The sequence below is a fragment of the Pyxicephalus adspersus genome, chromosome 9 (genome assembly GCF_032062135.1).
Source record: "Pyxicephalus adspersus chromosome 9, UCB_Pads_2.0, whole genome shotgun sequence".
Lineage (NCBI taxonomy): Eukaryota > Metazoa > Chordata > Amphibia > Anura > Pyxicephalidae > Pyxicephalus > Pyxicephalus adspersus.
This window is the reverse complement of record NC_092866.1, coordinates 28,875,777-28,891,788: the sequence shown is the minus strand read 5'-3', so window position 1 is coordinate 28,891,788 and position 16,012 is coordinate 28,875,777. Positions and strand designations below refer to the sequence as shown.

The following is a 16,012-nucleotide window of genomic DNA, read 5'->3' as shown; positions in this document are numbered from 1 at the left end:
GTCAGAAGAAAGTTTTTGTCTGTGTGACATTTTAGATCAAATCACCTAATAACTATCCCTGGCCACAGATGCCACAAATGCACTTTGGCACATTTGCTAGTGGATTCCATTTCTGACTTGCATCCATAAGTTTTGTCTACAGCCTTGGGTCTTTTAAAATCCCCAAGGCAAAGGGTAATTTATCATTGCACCCTTGAAATGTTTCTGTGTGGGGTGATTGGAAACAGACAAATTGACTACAAGCCTTGCATTAGTTTGAGGAGGTATTAGTTAAAAAGTGGTCTACCCCCCCTCCCACTCCAGCAGTTCCACTGCAGTAGGGGATGTTTTTAAAGATCAAACAGACTAGCAGTTTGGAATCTGTCACCAAAATGGATTAGTAAAAAAAAAAAAGAAAAAAAAGATAGTAATAACTATCTGCTATCTGAAGCACAGCAGGGCACGAATCACATGCATGAAAATAAAACACCTGGTGCACAAAATGTACTATAAGATCTTTACATGGTCACATCTCTAAGGAAAATGGGACCTCATTAACTGACCCCCCCTTCCCAGGAGGTCATGGGGGGGGGCAAGGGATACTTTGGAGGACCGACTGGAGCGAGGCTCCTCTCTTTAACAATAAAAGTCTCTCCCAAAGAGAGAGGGAGACCAAAAGGTCATTAGCCTTCACCGACTAATCAGACTGGAAAGGACAAGCACCTTTCTCATCTTTTGCAACAAGAAAGGGAGTTAGTGCATGACTACAGCTGATTTTTTTGGCTGGATATAAAAATTCTTCTGGTCTGGCCAAAGGGCTCAGCCCAAGTGGCAGGTGTGGAAAAATATGTCCCCACAGACCTCTTTTTCCTGGCCCCTCAGCTAAAACAGGCAGCACAAATCTGTGCAGCTTACCTATCCGTGTTCCACTGCAGGAAGCTGCCACCTTGGCCTTCATCCTCTTTCCATAAACTCTCTTCGGCCATCTTGATTGGCCCTGCTGGAATGACGTAAACATGGGAGTTAATTTATCCCCGGCACACACAAAAGGTAGCTGGTATTGTGGATTTTCCCTAGCAACCAAAGCTGACGTATTGAAGGAAGGTGTTAAAGTAGAAAATGTCACAGCCTTAGACAAATAATTATTAGTTGCAGATTGTGTGGGGGAAGCTGTCACAGATATAATTTGTTGCACATCTAGTGCCACATTACAGGCAGTAAAAACAAAGAGAGCTTTTTGCCATAGCTCTTTTGCTATTTAAGAGAGCCATTAGTGAAGTCACAGTTTGATCTTCTGCTGCAGGATAGAAGATAAGGAAGCAAAAGTTTATGTCAATCCAGTCACAGAACAGGTGTAAAATTTCCAAAACAAAAAAAGCCTCAAATATCTTTTTAAGATCAGTCCGTCAAAATCTGCCAAGTGTTAGCAGGGCTGAGAGGTTGCTTAAAGAATTAGTGTCAACCTGCACAGATATAGAAACATACAGGACTGTGGATGAGGCCCCATTTCTGGAAGTTTACATCACAGCTTTCAGCAAACTTCTTTTAACAGTTGTTGAGAGTTACTGGTTTTTACTGTTATTTTGTTTGCAAAAAGACAGTGGGGCCAGTTATAGACGTTTGCATGAAGGGACATCAAATAGTAAACTCCTCTGAAGGACATTTAGTGGCATGACTGGACTCTAAAGCAGAGGTGGGCAAAGCCTCCTATTTATTGTTGGATCCGGCCTATTTGAATTGTTGCGTTATTGTGAGTTCCCGCACAGTAACCCCAATTTCTATGTCTAAAGAGCAGAAGCACTGGGCAGCTACCAGTCTCTAGAAGGTTGACCTCGAACGCCATGTCTTCAACCCCGAATAGACTGGTAAAATATTCTTCGTCCAACGTGGCAACAAAGCTCTGTGTTTAGTGTGCAACGACACCAACAGCACAAGTGGTTGAATCTCAAGGAGCATTTCGATACAAGTACAGAGACTGCGGATGAGAGGAAGACAGGCTGCTCGCTTGCAGTCACAGTTGGAAAAAACCTTCCCTTGGACACCTTGTTTCTTCTGCCCTAGTGTTCCTTTTTGACCTCCTGAAATGGCCTAGTAATCCAAAAAGTTTGGCGACCCCTGCTCTAAAGCACTACAAAATCTGCTGGGGCTATATAAATACATACAACGATATTATTTGGTGTCCCTAAATTACATCACATCCAAGAAGACAGCATCTAACAGCAGTCTCGTTGATTTTTGGATGTCTAAACAAAGGAGGTTTTTACAAGAAAATACATTTAAAATATGTTAAATGCACATATTATTATATTATTTAGGTAATATTTTTGTTTGAATAAATGGTCTGACAGGGACAGGGTGTCTTGAATGTCTCTGTGTAAAGAAGAAACTTCTTAAGCAACCAAAAATTATTTTTTTTTATTTTATTCCTAAGAAAGCACAGGTGCATATTCCGGTCAACAGAGATGCAAATTTCAAGGTAAACAGGGCATTTTCTAACATAAATATCCATTAAATCTGTCACTAGCTATATCTGTTTTTCTTATATTTAATGTGGTCTGATCACAAAAGTCTAAATCACATTGGTTATCATTGTAATCAATTTATTGGGAAACAGTCACCTCACAAAGGAAAAAGAAAACAATTAAATAGGCTTGTCAAAAAGTATTTATGGTGTTGGTAGAATAACTAGAGCATTTATTAAACTAAAACACTAGCAGACCCCCCCCCCCCCCAAAAAAAAAAACAAAACAAAAAAAAAAAAACAAAGCTTTCAAGTTTTATGCTGTTAGAGAAACCAGACCTATGCAATGTTTAAAAGGTGAATCCTCAGGTGATGTTCATGTGACAATTGTCAGTGTTTATGTGTGCTAAAATAGCCAATTTTAGGTAACAGGCATAATAGGCCTGATTTATTGAAGCTCTCCAAAACTGGAGAAAATAGACTATCATGGAACACCTATGTGGTCCAGCAGATCTGGCATGGATTTCCTAAAATATTTGCTATTAGCTGGCAAATATTTTCAATCCTTGATCAGAATAATCCTGGTTTGTTGGTTCATCCATGATAGTCTATCTTCTCTAGTCTTGGACAGCTTTACCAAATCCTTCTCAATATAATTCAGAGGATGCCTTTACTGACTTGGCCTTAGAATGTGGTTTCACCATCTTTTCAATCTGACTTGTAATAAGAATGCTAAAAGTGTGCAAATACACAACACTGTTCTGTTTCCTTGTTTAAGAAAAAGTTTACTGAGAAGGTAATAACTTATATTTATATAATACCTACATATTGTGAAGAGCTTTAAAAAGTCCCAAGTCTTGGCACTAACTATCCCTCAAATGGAAAGCCAAAGAAAAAGCCAATTAACCTAGCCATGTGTCAGTCAGATTTACAAGCCCAGAGCCTGTCAACCCCCAGCCTGTTGCATGTTGGTATGCTTCCCTAAATATTTGCACTAGTTTTTGTTGTCCTATGATGCAGGTTCAGAGGTCTTGTTAAAAGTGATGACATTTTAATTGAGAAGCTTTATATACTGCATGTACTTTTTGAGCACTTTATTGTAGGGCCATTTTGTGATTTTTGCCTGTAACTGAGAGGCTATACTTGTGCACTGAAAATGATCATTACATCCCTGACCTCTTTAAATAATATGTCCAGGTGTTGTAACAATAACCCCTATTATTCTAATATACAGTACACTTTGCACGTATTCCAGTAGAATTAAAATGCTGCCTACAAAATGAGTTCATCGTGTAAGAATGTTTCATTTTTGAGAGTTTTTCAAGCTCAAAAGGGGGCTGATTGTGAGGTCTACCCTAAAAGAACAGAGAGAATGAACAAGGAATGCTCAATTCACGCTGATGTTTAAACGCTATTTGAAGGCTTAGTCTTTTGAGCTTTAATGCCATGCAGCATCATTCTGTCAGGAAGACTGAACAAATACATTGCCTGTTGGGCATCATGAACTTATCCTAAAAGGGGTTGTAAATTTAGCATTTGTTTGCTATAATAAATAGTGGTTTCAAATGTAAAATTAAACTCTAAGTAGTGAAAGTTTACAAAAAAAGTGCTAATATTTGTCAATGTGTTGCAGGTATGTGATATGCTGAGTATTTTAAAATGCACTGTAAATATTAATATAATGGTTAATTATAGACTTTAAATGAACAATAATATTTAGTCTCGGCTCCTAGTGATCAGCTGTGGTTTACCTACATTTCAATGGTAACTTAGTAGCCTTACGTGTAGATCATCATCTTTTCATTTTGCCAAATATTGTTAGAAAGCCTAATTTTGTTATTTATTTTAGCTATGGGGTATACAGTATTTTTAAATATTTGCCAGTCAGTTTGGCCTCTTTGAAGATGTAGCATTTACTTTTGTGATAGCTGTGGACTTTTGATATTTGGCCACTAGGTGTTGGAGTCTTACTTCTATTATGCATTGAAATGAGCAATGCATTGAGATTGGAACTACTGCACACGAAAGACAGACAAATTGATGAGTGAAAAATGTATAAATACAGCCCTATGTGTTTAATACTTGGCCTACATGGCTCCTCCAAGACAAATATCTCCAATAATCCTATAGCCAAGTCATACAATGTGGAATGACTTATGGCTCAAAATTCAGTTGTCTTGTTTTACAGAACAATACATTTATATGTATGCATTTATTTCGTAAACAGGCGTATACAGGCTCTTGGCTGCTCCTTCTGCGCATGCCCAAGTATCTCGGGCATTCGCAGAAGGAGCCCTTTCATCAAAAGGGAAAAAATTGCCCATCTCACACATGCGCAGTGAGATCGGCAAGTTTGTTTTCCCAAACTATGTCACCCGATCTCGCACCTTAGGAAGTCCTAAGTCAATCTCGTGAAGAGAAGATGGCGACACCTGGCACTCCCTCTGTGCCGGCCTGAAGACTGATATCAGGAGGATGCAGGACCTGATGGAAGAAACCTCCTGACGGATCGCCTGCTCTGCGGGATTGAAGGTAAGTGTGATTTTTTTTTTTGTTTTTCCTCTTTAAAGTACTTTAAGAACCATCACTGGCTTGTCACTAAAGTTCCTGAATTAATATTCTGCAGTCTTCATGCCCCACAAATAATCTCATTGACAACAGAATTCTATCATTCATGGGCATTATTAAATGGACACTATCATCACCTTAAATTCAGTGAATATGTAACCTTTTTATGTCAAGTATGTCAGATTTCTTTTTTTAATATAAATGTGAACTAAAAATGCTAAAAGTTACAATCCTTATCCACAATAAAATTATTAAAGGTGATGCATAGGAGAATGAAATATTTGCCACAAGATGCTCCTGGAAGATTTCTAAAACATGAAATTAGGGATGGCAGGGAGCACCAGGGGAGCAGCCTATCAAACTTGACAGCATTGTAGCAACAAGTGGTGTTCTGCAACCTGCTCTTCAGGGACTTGGAGCAAATTGTAAGCAGCTTGAAGATTCCCATTTCTGCATCAGCACAATGCTAGTAGGCATAGATCTACTGGCCTTTAACCCAATTGGGCAATACTGAATCTTTTAAATGCATTGTTATAAATATAATCAGAGTGCATGCAGTGTATCTGTACTCAATAAAGGGTCTAGTGTAAAACCAGTTTTCTTAGCAATCTCCAGATTGTGTATGTATGTCTGATTATCTTTGTCCCAGCCCATTCTTCCATCATAAACACCCTTTTCACATCAAAAGCTGTAAAGAAAGACAAAGGTACATGCAGATAACACCAATACTAGCTTATTTCAGGGTATATAGAGTGATCAGATGCTTTTTTTTTTAATTTTCCTTTGTACCCAGAGAGTGCTCTATTGATGTTAAAGAAATTGATATCTAGAGTCTGTGGAGTTGCAATTACTGTACAGAATGTGATTACACTGTCAATAAAGTTTAAATAACTTTAATTAGATTTTCAGCTGAGTCACACCTAAAAAAGGGCTAAAGTGTGATTAGTCCTAAGCTCTAAACCATACTCCATAAATAAATCACAAAAACAAAACAAAAAAAGTTCAGAAAATAAGTTATCCTCCCAATGATAGTGTACATTTAAAGTTAAATCTGCAGTATGCATATACCAAACAAAATGCCAGGTTCACTTACATCCATACTTTTTTTCCCTATCATATGACAATTTAGCATTTAATATTGTGCGCGTGTGTGTGTGTGTGTGTGTGTACAGTTCTGTGTACATAGCTCGGTGTACATTTTGGCTTATGTTGCTTGAATGGTGCAGAATGTTTACTATGCCTGTGTACCTATAACTTTTTAACTGCTACAAGCAAAGTATATGTTCTCTCTAAAGTCTTATCATTCGGTTTCCCTAGTTACTAACAGTCTTTCATAGTCCTTCTAAAACGAAATATAGGTAAAAATTACACCAAGTTGTCAGCACTTTTGTGTTTAAGGAAGATCACATTCATGCATGACTATGAATAAATCTCCAATACCCTGTAAAAAAAAAAAAAAAAAAAAATCAAGCCATCTGATAAGAAGGATAACATGTCTTCATGTCAGTGAGAGGCATCGCATGGATGAGTTCTTTCTGTTTATTGCATCTCCATTATACGCTGTTAAATGTGCACTGCATCTCTAACACTTGATTTCATGTTAAAGATCATGGCTGGACATGTGCGTAGAGACAATGAAAGACCCCACTGAGACAGAAGAATTTAATGATGATGGAATAATGAACCCCCCCCCCCCCATCCTCACAAACAGCTCATGAAACTTATTTTAAGGGCTGTGAAAAGCCGTTTCATAATTCTTTACAATGCAACAAGAGCTGCTGGCTGGGAGGCTACAATTTATGTTGCAAGCTAGTTGCTAACAGTTCTTCATAGTTCTTCTAAAAAGAAATATAGGTAAAAATTACACCAAGTTGTCAGCACTTTTGTGTTTAAGGAAGATCACAATCATGCATGACTATGTAAAAATTCCCCATATCCTGTAAAAAAAAAATCAAGCCATCTGATAAGAAGGATCACATGTCTTCATGTCAGTGAGAGGCATCACATGGATGAGTTCTTTCTGTTCATTGCATCTCCATTATACGCTGTTAAATGTGCGCTGCATCTCTAACACTTGATTTCATGTTAAAGATCATGGCTGGACATGTGCATAGAGACAATGAAAGACCCCACTGAGACAGAAGAATTTAATGATGATGGAATAATGAACCCCCCCCCCCCATCCTCACAAACAGTTAATGAAACTTATTTTAAGGGCTGTGAAAAGCCGTTTCATAATTCTTTACAATGCAACAAGAGCTGCTGGCTGGGAGGCTACAATTTATGTTGCAAGTGAGGGCATTAAAGTCTGTTTATCATTGGAGGTGCATATAAAGCATAAGATATAATCATATATAAAATGTAGTTGTCAATTTAATTTTTTGCCACCCACACAGCCACCAAAGCCCCTCCCTCCTTCAAAGGTCCTATGCAGTTGGCTTGCCAGGGCTTGGGAAGCAGTGATGATTCAATCAGAGAAACATGTACAGACAGCCATGAGGGGATTCACTTCTTCTTAAAGAAACTGAAGCGCTTTTCTCTGTCCTTCTCTTTTCCTTCCTTGCTGCGCAGTGTTACTGTGCCCTCTGTGGTGCTATTGGGGGACACTGGTGGCATTGTCATAGCACGTGTTAAAACTTTGGGTGCACCAGGCGAGCGGTCTGAGGTGTCACCAGGGGAGGAAGGCAGTGAGGCATTGATTACCCGCATCCAACTACTCATTTCAGCCTGTAAAAAGATTTTAAAACAAAAAAAAAAAAAAATAAGAGAGGAAATTTAACTTTGAATGGTTTCTCAATTCACTCTTGTGCATTTTTGATGTAAATGTGAGATCTTATGCCTTTACCTTGCTGCAAAACATTACCAAAATATCCTTAGATAAACCAATCATGTTTTTAGGCCTACAATACTGCAACACTCCCCCCATGTGAGAATGCTGAAATTTTACTTTTAGGAAAAACAAAAGGTAGAATATATAATTTTTTTTACAATGACAACTTACAAGTTTCTTTCATATACAATTTACAAACAAGTAAAAAGTTAACCCTTCATGTTCTTGCCTTTTAATAGTCTAGCAATGATCATAATAAACCTCTTCAGCCGTTCCTTGCAGCTGAACTCCTTCAAACCCCAAGTCATTGACAAACCATTATTGTGATCTAATAAGCCTTACAGCAAGCAGCTACATATACAGATGAATTTCATATGTAGCAATGTTTTTTGAATCTTTATATTGTATGATTTGTAATGCTGCTTTGCTTCTGTGCACCCATTAAACAGAACAGAAAGGTCTAGAGAACAGCCAGCGCACCAAAGTTCAGTACCAATACATCCTGTGGGATGTTCCATGGACTCGGGGGACACTTTTATTATGGCAAAGATCTGTATCTGACAGTGACTGGATGTTTACAGTTTGCCATGCTACAAACATAGGTGTCATTTAACTGTTATGCATGGTAGGATTACTTTTTTTTTTTAAATTAGTTAACTTCAGCCTACCTTTTTGGTCTGATAAATTAACAGGATGATTAAGCCCACCCTTTATCTGTATTGTCCTGGTTCATAGCCTTTCAGATATTTGCTTTCTGTCCTGACAAATATTGCAACAATGTACACTGCAGTAAAGCTGGATTGCTTAAAATTGGATTTAGACCGAAGCCCACCACAAACTGTACTAATGAACCATACATTGGGGTGCACTACAATGAAAGTGCTTCAAGAGCACACCAGGAGGTAAGTTTAGGGCTAATTTGGGCATAACCATGAAACATAAAATTAGAGACACCACTGAACCTTAATGTTTTGAAATAGAAAATGTCTTCTTACCTCATCTTTTGCTTGGAAGAGATATTCTTTCCCATCCCCTAGGCTGTTAAAAAAATAAATAAATATATGATATAACATTTATATGCATATGCTGTTCATGTTTAATCAGACTGGAATTGCAGGAAGAGTTTTTTTAGTATGAGGTCTTTGTATGTTACATGATAACTGAACCTCTTGTCAAAAATCAATTCTCTGAAAAAATACATTGATAAAGTTATTACATGTACAATAAGTTATTTTATATTTTTACTATATGAGGGGGACAAACCCAACAGGTTTAGGCAGCTACAATTAGCATTTTAGTGTTTTCTAGTGCCTATTGGCTCTGAAGTTTTTAACAGTGCTAATTATTTGAAACACTAAACAATCTAAAACTTGATTTGTGTATACTGCTTATACTTACCATCTCAACAATGCCCCAAACATTCCAATCACCACAATATCAGGAGAATAGGGTTTATCATCTGTGTCTATTTTATTGACAACTTCATATTTCTGTACCAATATCTGGATTAAAGTTTTCATATTTTATATGTGAACAAAATACAAAAACAAAATGAAAATCTTTTTTTGTATAGAACTTTATGTATGAATGTTGTTTGACTGCAAATATTTGGGAACAAGAGTAAATATTCTTAGATACTTAGAAAAAAAAAAGGATCAGACAGAGTATTAAGTACACAGGTATGTCCATAGGGTAATATATCTGGGATATGTTTATTTCCCTGGGGGTTAATTTTGGACTTATGTCATTTTTTAACCTAACTTACTATGTAGCTAGGTTACATAATATCTCTAATATTCATCTTTGGTAAAGCGGATAGCAATGAAAATCACAGTGGCTCCTCTCGCAGCCTTTTGTGACCACTATACACAGGGAAGGCTGTAGATTCACGGTTTATGCGCAACCATAACTTTTTTTTTTTTTAAAGCCACAAAACATTTAGACAGTAACTATATTAGTTATGCACCTCAGCTTGAAGACATTCTTGCGCTTCTTGTAGTCATGGGCCACACTGCACTGGGCACCACTTAGCTGTACAGGAACTTCACCATGGTAAGGAATGCCACTTGAGGCACTTTTAGCATCTTTGTAGAATCCCAGACTACCCTTCTTCAAAACACAGTAGACATTTTGCCAAGACCTAGGTGGAGAGGAAAAAAAAAACCTTTATTTTCCCAAGTATGATATTTTAAACCAAAAATAAAATCTTGGATGTAAACTCCAAAAAAAATGTAAAACCCAGTAATTTCAGTAACTTCAGTAAGTTTCAGGATGTCTAAATTTTTACAAACTTACAGGAAGCATAAGCGATACATTTTTTTTTTTTTTACTTTTCTTTGGTTTTGAAGTTCTGGATAAGAAAGAAGGTAAGTAAAATACTGATATTTGCTTTGGGCCTCCTGCAGAGATGTCCAAATGGCAGAATGTATGTTGTAGGTCAGGAAGCAGTGGAAAATCTCTCCAACACGGCCCCCAGCTTCCTCCAGAACCCCATATTTAAAAAAAATAGTTTTGCTGTCTGCCTTATAGAAATTTAGCAACTTTTATAAGCTTGGTTAACATAAAAACCAAAAAAAACCTAAAAATAAAGAAAGGATGAAGAAAAAAGTGTCTCTTTCAGGCAGTATTGTTATAAAATTGAGTAAAATCTTTTATTTAGATTCAATAAACAAAAGATTTTAATCAATTTTATAATAATACTGCCTTAAAGAGTCACTTTTCTCTTCATCCTTTCCTTATCTTTAGATGTTTAGGCTCGGCAACACTACCTAAGTTGTCATTAATCCTATCCCTTAGAAACTTAGAAACTGATCACATACCAAACTTTCACAAAAAAAACAAAACAAAAAAAACAAACGTAATCGCCAGCTCCAGCACAGTTGTCACTGCAGAATTCTAAGGTAGCCTACCACTAGCACACAGTAAGAAGACAGACACAGGACTGCTGGGAGGCAGATTTTAAATATTTTAGGTAAATTTTATGTCTCTCCACATTTACCAGACTTAAGGCTTTTTCCCAGGTAGCCTTATGGAAAACCAAGCTTAGATTAGGCAGAAAATATGCGGCTTGCAGCAACTAGGTAACTACCAACTACAATTGCAACATTTGACCAATTTTTACTTCAGCCTAAAAAAATATCTAATAAACTCCTAGATTGAATTAGAATGCAAAACAAGTCAGATCAATCAAAGGCCAAATTTTTCTGATAGGGCATTTCTAGGAAATGCTGTCCTGTAGTCATAAGTAGTGTTGGTCGAATATATTACTATTCGATGACTATTCGATCGAATAGGCCAATTTTGTTCGGGTGATCGAATGTCGAATTTGAACACAATTAAAGTTCGGGTCGAATATAAGGATTAAGGAAAACCCGAATTCGAACACCAACACTAGTCATAACTTCTCTTCTGTGTCCAGATCATCCATTAGGGAGACCCAGACTATTTTAACAACAATATTAGCAACAAGATTAAAAGTCCATTAAAAGTGTTTTTATGTTATTTCACTGTAAAAACCTTCCTTGTGTAGATATCTTAATTGGATTCCAGAGAAGGATAAGGTATGAGGGGGATCTGTGGCTGTGCTAGGAAATTGACTCTTCCATTTTAAATGAATTTCCCTTTTCTAAGGCTGTGCTGCGGACGCCCTGCTGAAGATCATACCACCACCAATGAACTGAGAGTTTAAAAACTACCCCCAATTCTCACAACACCAATCAACATTCTCTGGAAATCTAAAAAAAACTGGGATATCAGTTTATCATCTGTTCATCTATCCCCTACAATTCAACACAATCATACCACTAATGACTATTTGGATTGTACTAAACAATACATACTAAAGAGCTAAAAACTTCCCAAGCTCCATTTGTTTTTGACATGGATACTAAACAAACCCCATGGATACCATTCTAAAGGTCCGCCTGTCAATGACATCTTGTTGCACTATTTAAACTTATCAATCCCACAGAATCATATTTTAATCTTGAGCAGCTGTTTTAAACAATTTCTCTTAGCATTGGTCGCTTTATACACTACAGCCAGACTTCACGAAAATAATTCATTTGAACCTTTAGGGATGCACTGATTCAGCCGTCTCCTATTAAATATGTTCAGCATTTTTTCAAATACTTATATTTGACCTCAATGGTCCCCTGAGGAAGCCAAGGGGCGAAACACATCAGGACTGCCAGTAAAAGCCTGCTCATTCTCTCACTGTGCCTCTATTGACAATGAAAATTAATTTACCTAAATAGAGGATTAATGCATATGTCCAAAAATTACATGAAAAGTTATTACAGTTTATAAAATAAATTTTACATAACCTTTTTTAAACATAAGGGAGTTTTCTTACCTATTTGCAGCTTTTTTTGCATGGGACTCCATTTCTTGTTTGCGATGCAACATACCCTCCATTTGTTCAGATGCCAAAGGTTCAGGAATATTAATTGGCAATGTAGATGTCTGGAGGTTTATTGGAGCAAAAGTTGGTCGGGACACTAGTTGTGGCGATGGTGGTGGGCTTCCATCTTTTGGAATTACGTCTGTCTTAGCCCCATTTGCAGCATCTGATGTATCGAGCCCCTAAAAAAAAAAAAAAAAAAAAAACAGTTGTCGTAGAGCTTACGACCCTGAAACAAAAATATCCATAGAAGCAGCCAAATCATAACCAAAAAGTGTTTTTAAATGAAAGTAATTCTAGAAAAAAAAAAAAAAACACGAGACAATAGTGTGGGGGAGACAAACATTACAAACTACAACCATATTACTAAAAAAAAAACAAAAAAAAAAAACTATGTATTAGGATGGGCAAATGAGGCTAGTGTAATATACTTAGAATTTCCTTGACTTTAGTATTGTCCCAGTGGGTTCCCATTTGGTAGAATACACAGAAAACACAGGATGGTCACAAACCTGCCAGAATTGGACAAACATTCTCCCTAATATGTACAATGAAAAGGGAGAGCAAGGCAGACACCTACTGGCACATCACATCTCAAGAGTGTGTTTACCCCTTTTATCCTTGAGACAGTTCAACAAGGATGGCCTGCTATTCTCTTACACATTGGGGATATTGGGAAATTTTACTTGACTCCGCCAGCTCCAGACTGCTTAGTTAGTGTAGCAGGAATGGTGAGGTTTTCTGATTATTCCTTTGGAGACCCCACCTAAGGGTTAATCTTTTTAGCAAGTCAAATACAACAACATGGACTACTGAATACATGTGTTGTGGATGTACAGGTGGATTTGTGTAAACTCTCTAGTCTGTGCCCTTGTGAACATCTTGTGTCCCTCTTTCCCAATTAGGTTGTGGTGGGAGTGACCTGATACCATTAAGTTATGGCTGTAGTGTCCTGATGGGTCATAAGAAAGCAACTTGTGATATAAAAAGTATATTCCCATACGAACAATTGCAAGTTTTTTTCATATTATAATGTAATAAGGAGGTTTGGTCAAAGTGAGCCAGGAATGATCGTCTTGATTGATTGATTTCAGTGTATGATTGTTAACTCCAGATATCATAGAATTGAGTGCTGGCGCTGACATTTTCTGCATACACGTAAAGAAATCCCACCTTTATCCTCCCTGACTCTTCCCAGTTAGATGATAAGGAAATGGGCACTCCCTGGGGTACACCGAGTCGTGTGATCCTGCTGATGGAACTGGTGCTGTTTTGGACCATTGTACTTGTACGCATGCAATAAAGATAAGTACTAACTTTTATTTAAGCAGTGCCTGAGTGTTTTGTGTCATTCTTTAACCCTTCCTGACACTTGTAGTCTCACAAATACTTCCACCTTGTTACAGTTAGCTCTAAAGTTTGTGCATTTTTAAGCATAGTGACTTGGATATTTGATTACACAAGTTTACAAAATACAAATAAGGAAACTCTTACCTGATTCTCAGATAAGCTGTCATCTAGCCTTCTAGTTTCTGTTGATGGCTGCTTAATAAAAATAAAAACTCCTAATTATAATTCACGATTCTAATTATATTAATGATTTTATAGTGAACTATAAAAAAATAAATATGATATGATTTATACAAAAGTTCCCTACTGCTCATCATGTGAGGCTGTTCACCATTTTCCCAAGAACAAATGGTATGCAAAAATCTGCCAGTTCTTGCGCAAGTGTCAGCAAAGTACCAAGTCAGAATGCAGACTAGAAAGCAGAATTATGCCGAGAAAAATTTGAAAACTGCAAATGTTTGGTTGTTAAAGTGCTCATGTTAAAAATTCCTTGATTCTAGTTTTACTATCTTGTTATTCACTTGCAGCTAAGGTAAATAAAAAATGCTGATAATTAACTTTTATTGTTTGCTTTGTTTTGCATAATAATCATATAATATATTATTATATCCATTCAATTAAGGTACAAATTGCCTGTTGATCCTGCCATAAATTCATTTTTTTTTTTACTAGTAGCTAACTCTTAGCTCAAAGTTTACAGAACGTGTGTTAAGGAAATGACCACTAAACACCACCACTATATCAATTGCCTTTTTTTTTTTTGCTTAAGATCCACTTAAAAGCCTAGGTCTCAAAAGCCTAGGCCAATAACTCATGAGTTTGCTCTAGGCTAGTGACATCCTAGATAGTATAGTACAAAATGACTCTTCTAATACTTAAACCTTTAAAAAAAACCTCATACAGCCTCAATAAATTAATCAGGACTGGTTTCTTTAAATCAGCAGTCATCTTATTTTTTTCTGAATTAAAAAGAAATAAATATTTTACCTAAATATAAGCAATTTCTATGTTATTACAATTGTAGCAAGCAGATAAAGCATCTCCTTATTCCATATTTATCTATTTCTAGATGCAGAGTTTAAAAAAAGCTCAGTAATACCAGCACAATGACATGTACTCATTAGAATGAGTAAATTAACTTTGCAGCCAAGAGATTTTGTAACTTCAATGAGGCAAAACCATTCTGGAATACAATTACTTGCAGTACTTGTTCTCGTCACTTTAATAAGGTTTAAGTTCACAAACCAACAATTATATAGAACAAAATTTTATTGGGAATTTATTTTTACAGCTTTCTAAATGTAAACGTAAACTACCTGAGGAGAGTCTGAATCCGTATACAGTCCATTCACAGAAACTTGCTCTGTTTGCAGGCTTTGTAACCTACGAAAATAAAAGGATAACTCAATGAAAAGGAGATTTAACCTACAACTCACATATATTATAGTAATTATGAAATGTCTCTTTTATTCTCTTTTGATTTGGTAAAACTATGGCAGAAAGCTGCTCAACAAGGGCAAAAAATATAAAGCATGTTTATTCTGACAGAAATCCTGCCAGCTGATAGCATGCAGAGTCTTCCTGGGCTGACTGTTATTAGCTAACCTTGTTCTCAGTTTTTGACTATTATTGTTTAAAAGTCTGGAAAAAAATTAAGCCAACACATAAGGACTGGTAAGTTGCAATATGGTAGGTACATTTTTGTTCTTGGAGTTAGATACACTTTAAGGTTTGTCAAAAGTTTGCCTAAGCACACTCACAACAAGACCCTAACAAAAGTTGCAAAATTTGCTTAGTTGTCTCATCGACCTGGTAATGGTAAACCACCGACAACCACTGTGGAAGTCAGAGACATACAGCACATGAAAGTGTTCTACACTTTACACTGACAGATCAGTAAAAAGGATAGGAGCAATATACATCGTTTATCTCTGCAGCATGCACAGCACAGTGTTATGGAAAGCAGACAGTTGTTTTCATGACATTCCCCTATTTAGACATATCGACAGCACAGTAATCTTTAAATTTAGAAAAAACATGTTTTATATTTAAAAAATGCTTTATCACCTTAACAGATTTTCTATCCTTTAGATCTTTGTTCTCAACATAGTTAAATCCCTAAGTTTTTCACTGTACAGACCTGACTGGCGCAGTCCCATGATAGCCCTGATATCCAGGTAAGTTTGGACCATCTATTAGAATAAATGGAGCCACAGCAAACATAATAAAGGACCCAGTGGGGATAATTTGGATATAGAATCTACAGCTCCAGGAAGGGAAGGGCATCCAATAAAAAACTAAGGAATGGGGATAAATTTTTTTCTAACAATGGTGGCTGAACCAAGCGGGTGGGGTTTTAATGTTTGCCTCCCAGATATTTTCTGTATTTAGACATTTACACATCATGGCTGGATTGATACCA

The 16,012-nt window shown here is 36.7% G+C and overlaps 1 protein-coding gene across 1 annotated transcript in view; it reads right to left on the bottom strand.

Moving 5' to 3' along the window:
* Window positions 1-7,014: 7,014 nt before the first annotated feature.
* Window positions 7,015-16,012, bottom strand: part of SPTBN2 (spectrin beta, non-erythrocytic 2) — a gene marked incomplete in the record, with an annotated part of 95,615 nt that continues 86,617 nt past the window's right edge. The window contains 6 exon segments of the mRNA XM_072423025.1: window positions 7,015-7,735; window positions 8,834-8,876; window positions 9,805-9,978; window positions 12,193-12,422; window positions 13,735-13,785; window positions 14,907-14,973. Coding sequence (XP_072279126.1) covers window positions 7,514-7,735; window positions 8,834-8,876; window positions 9,805-9,978; window positions 12,193-12,422; window positions 13,735-13,785; window positions 14,907-14,973 — 787 coding nt within the window.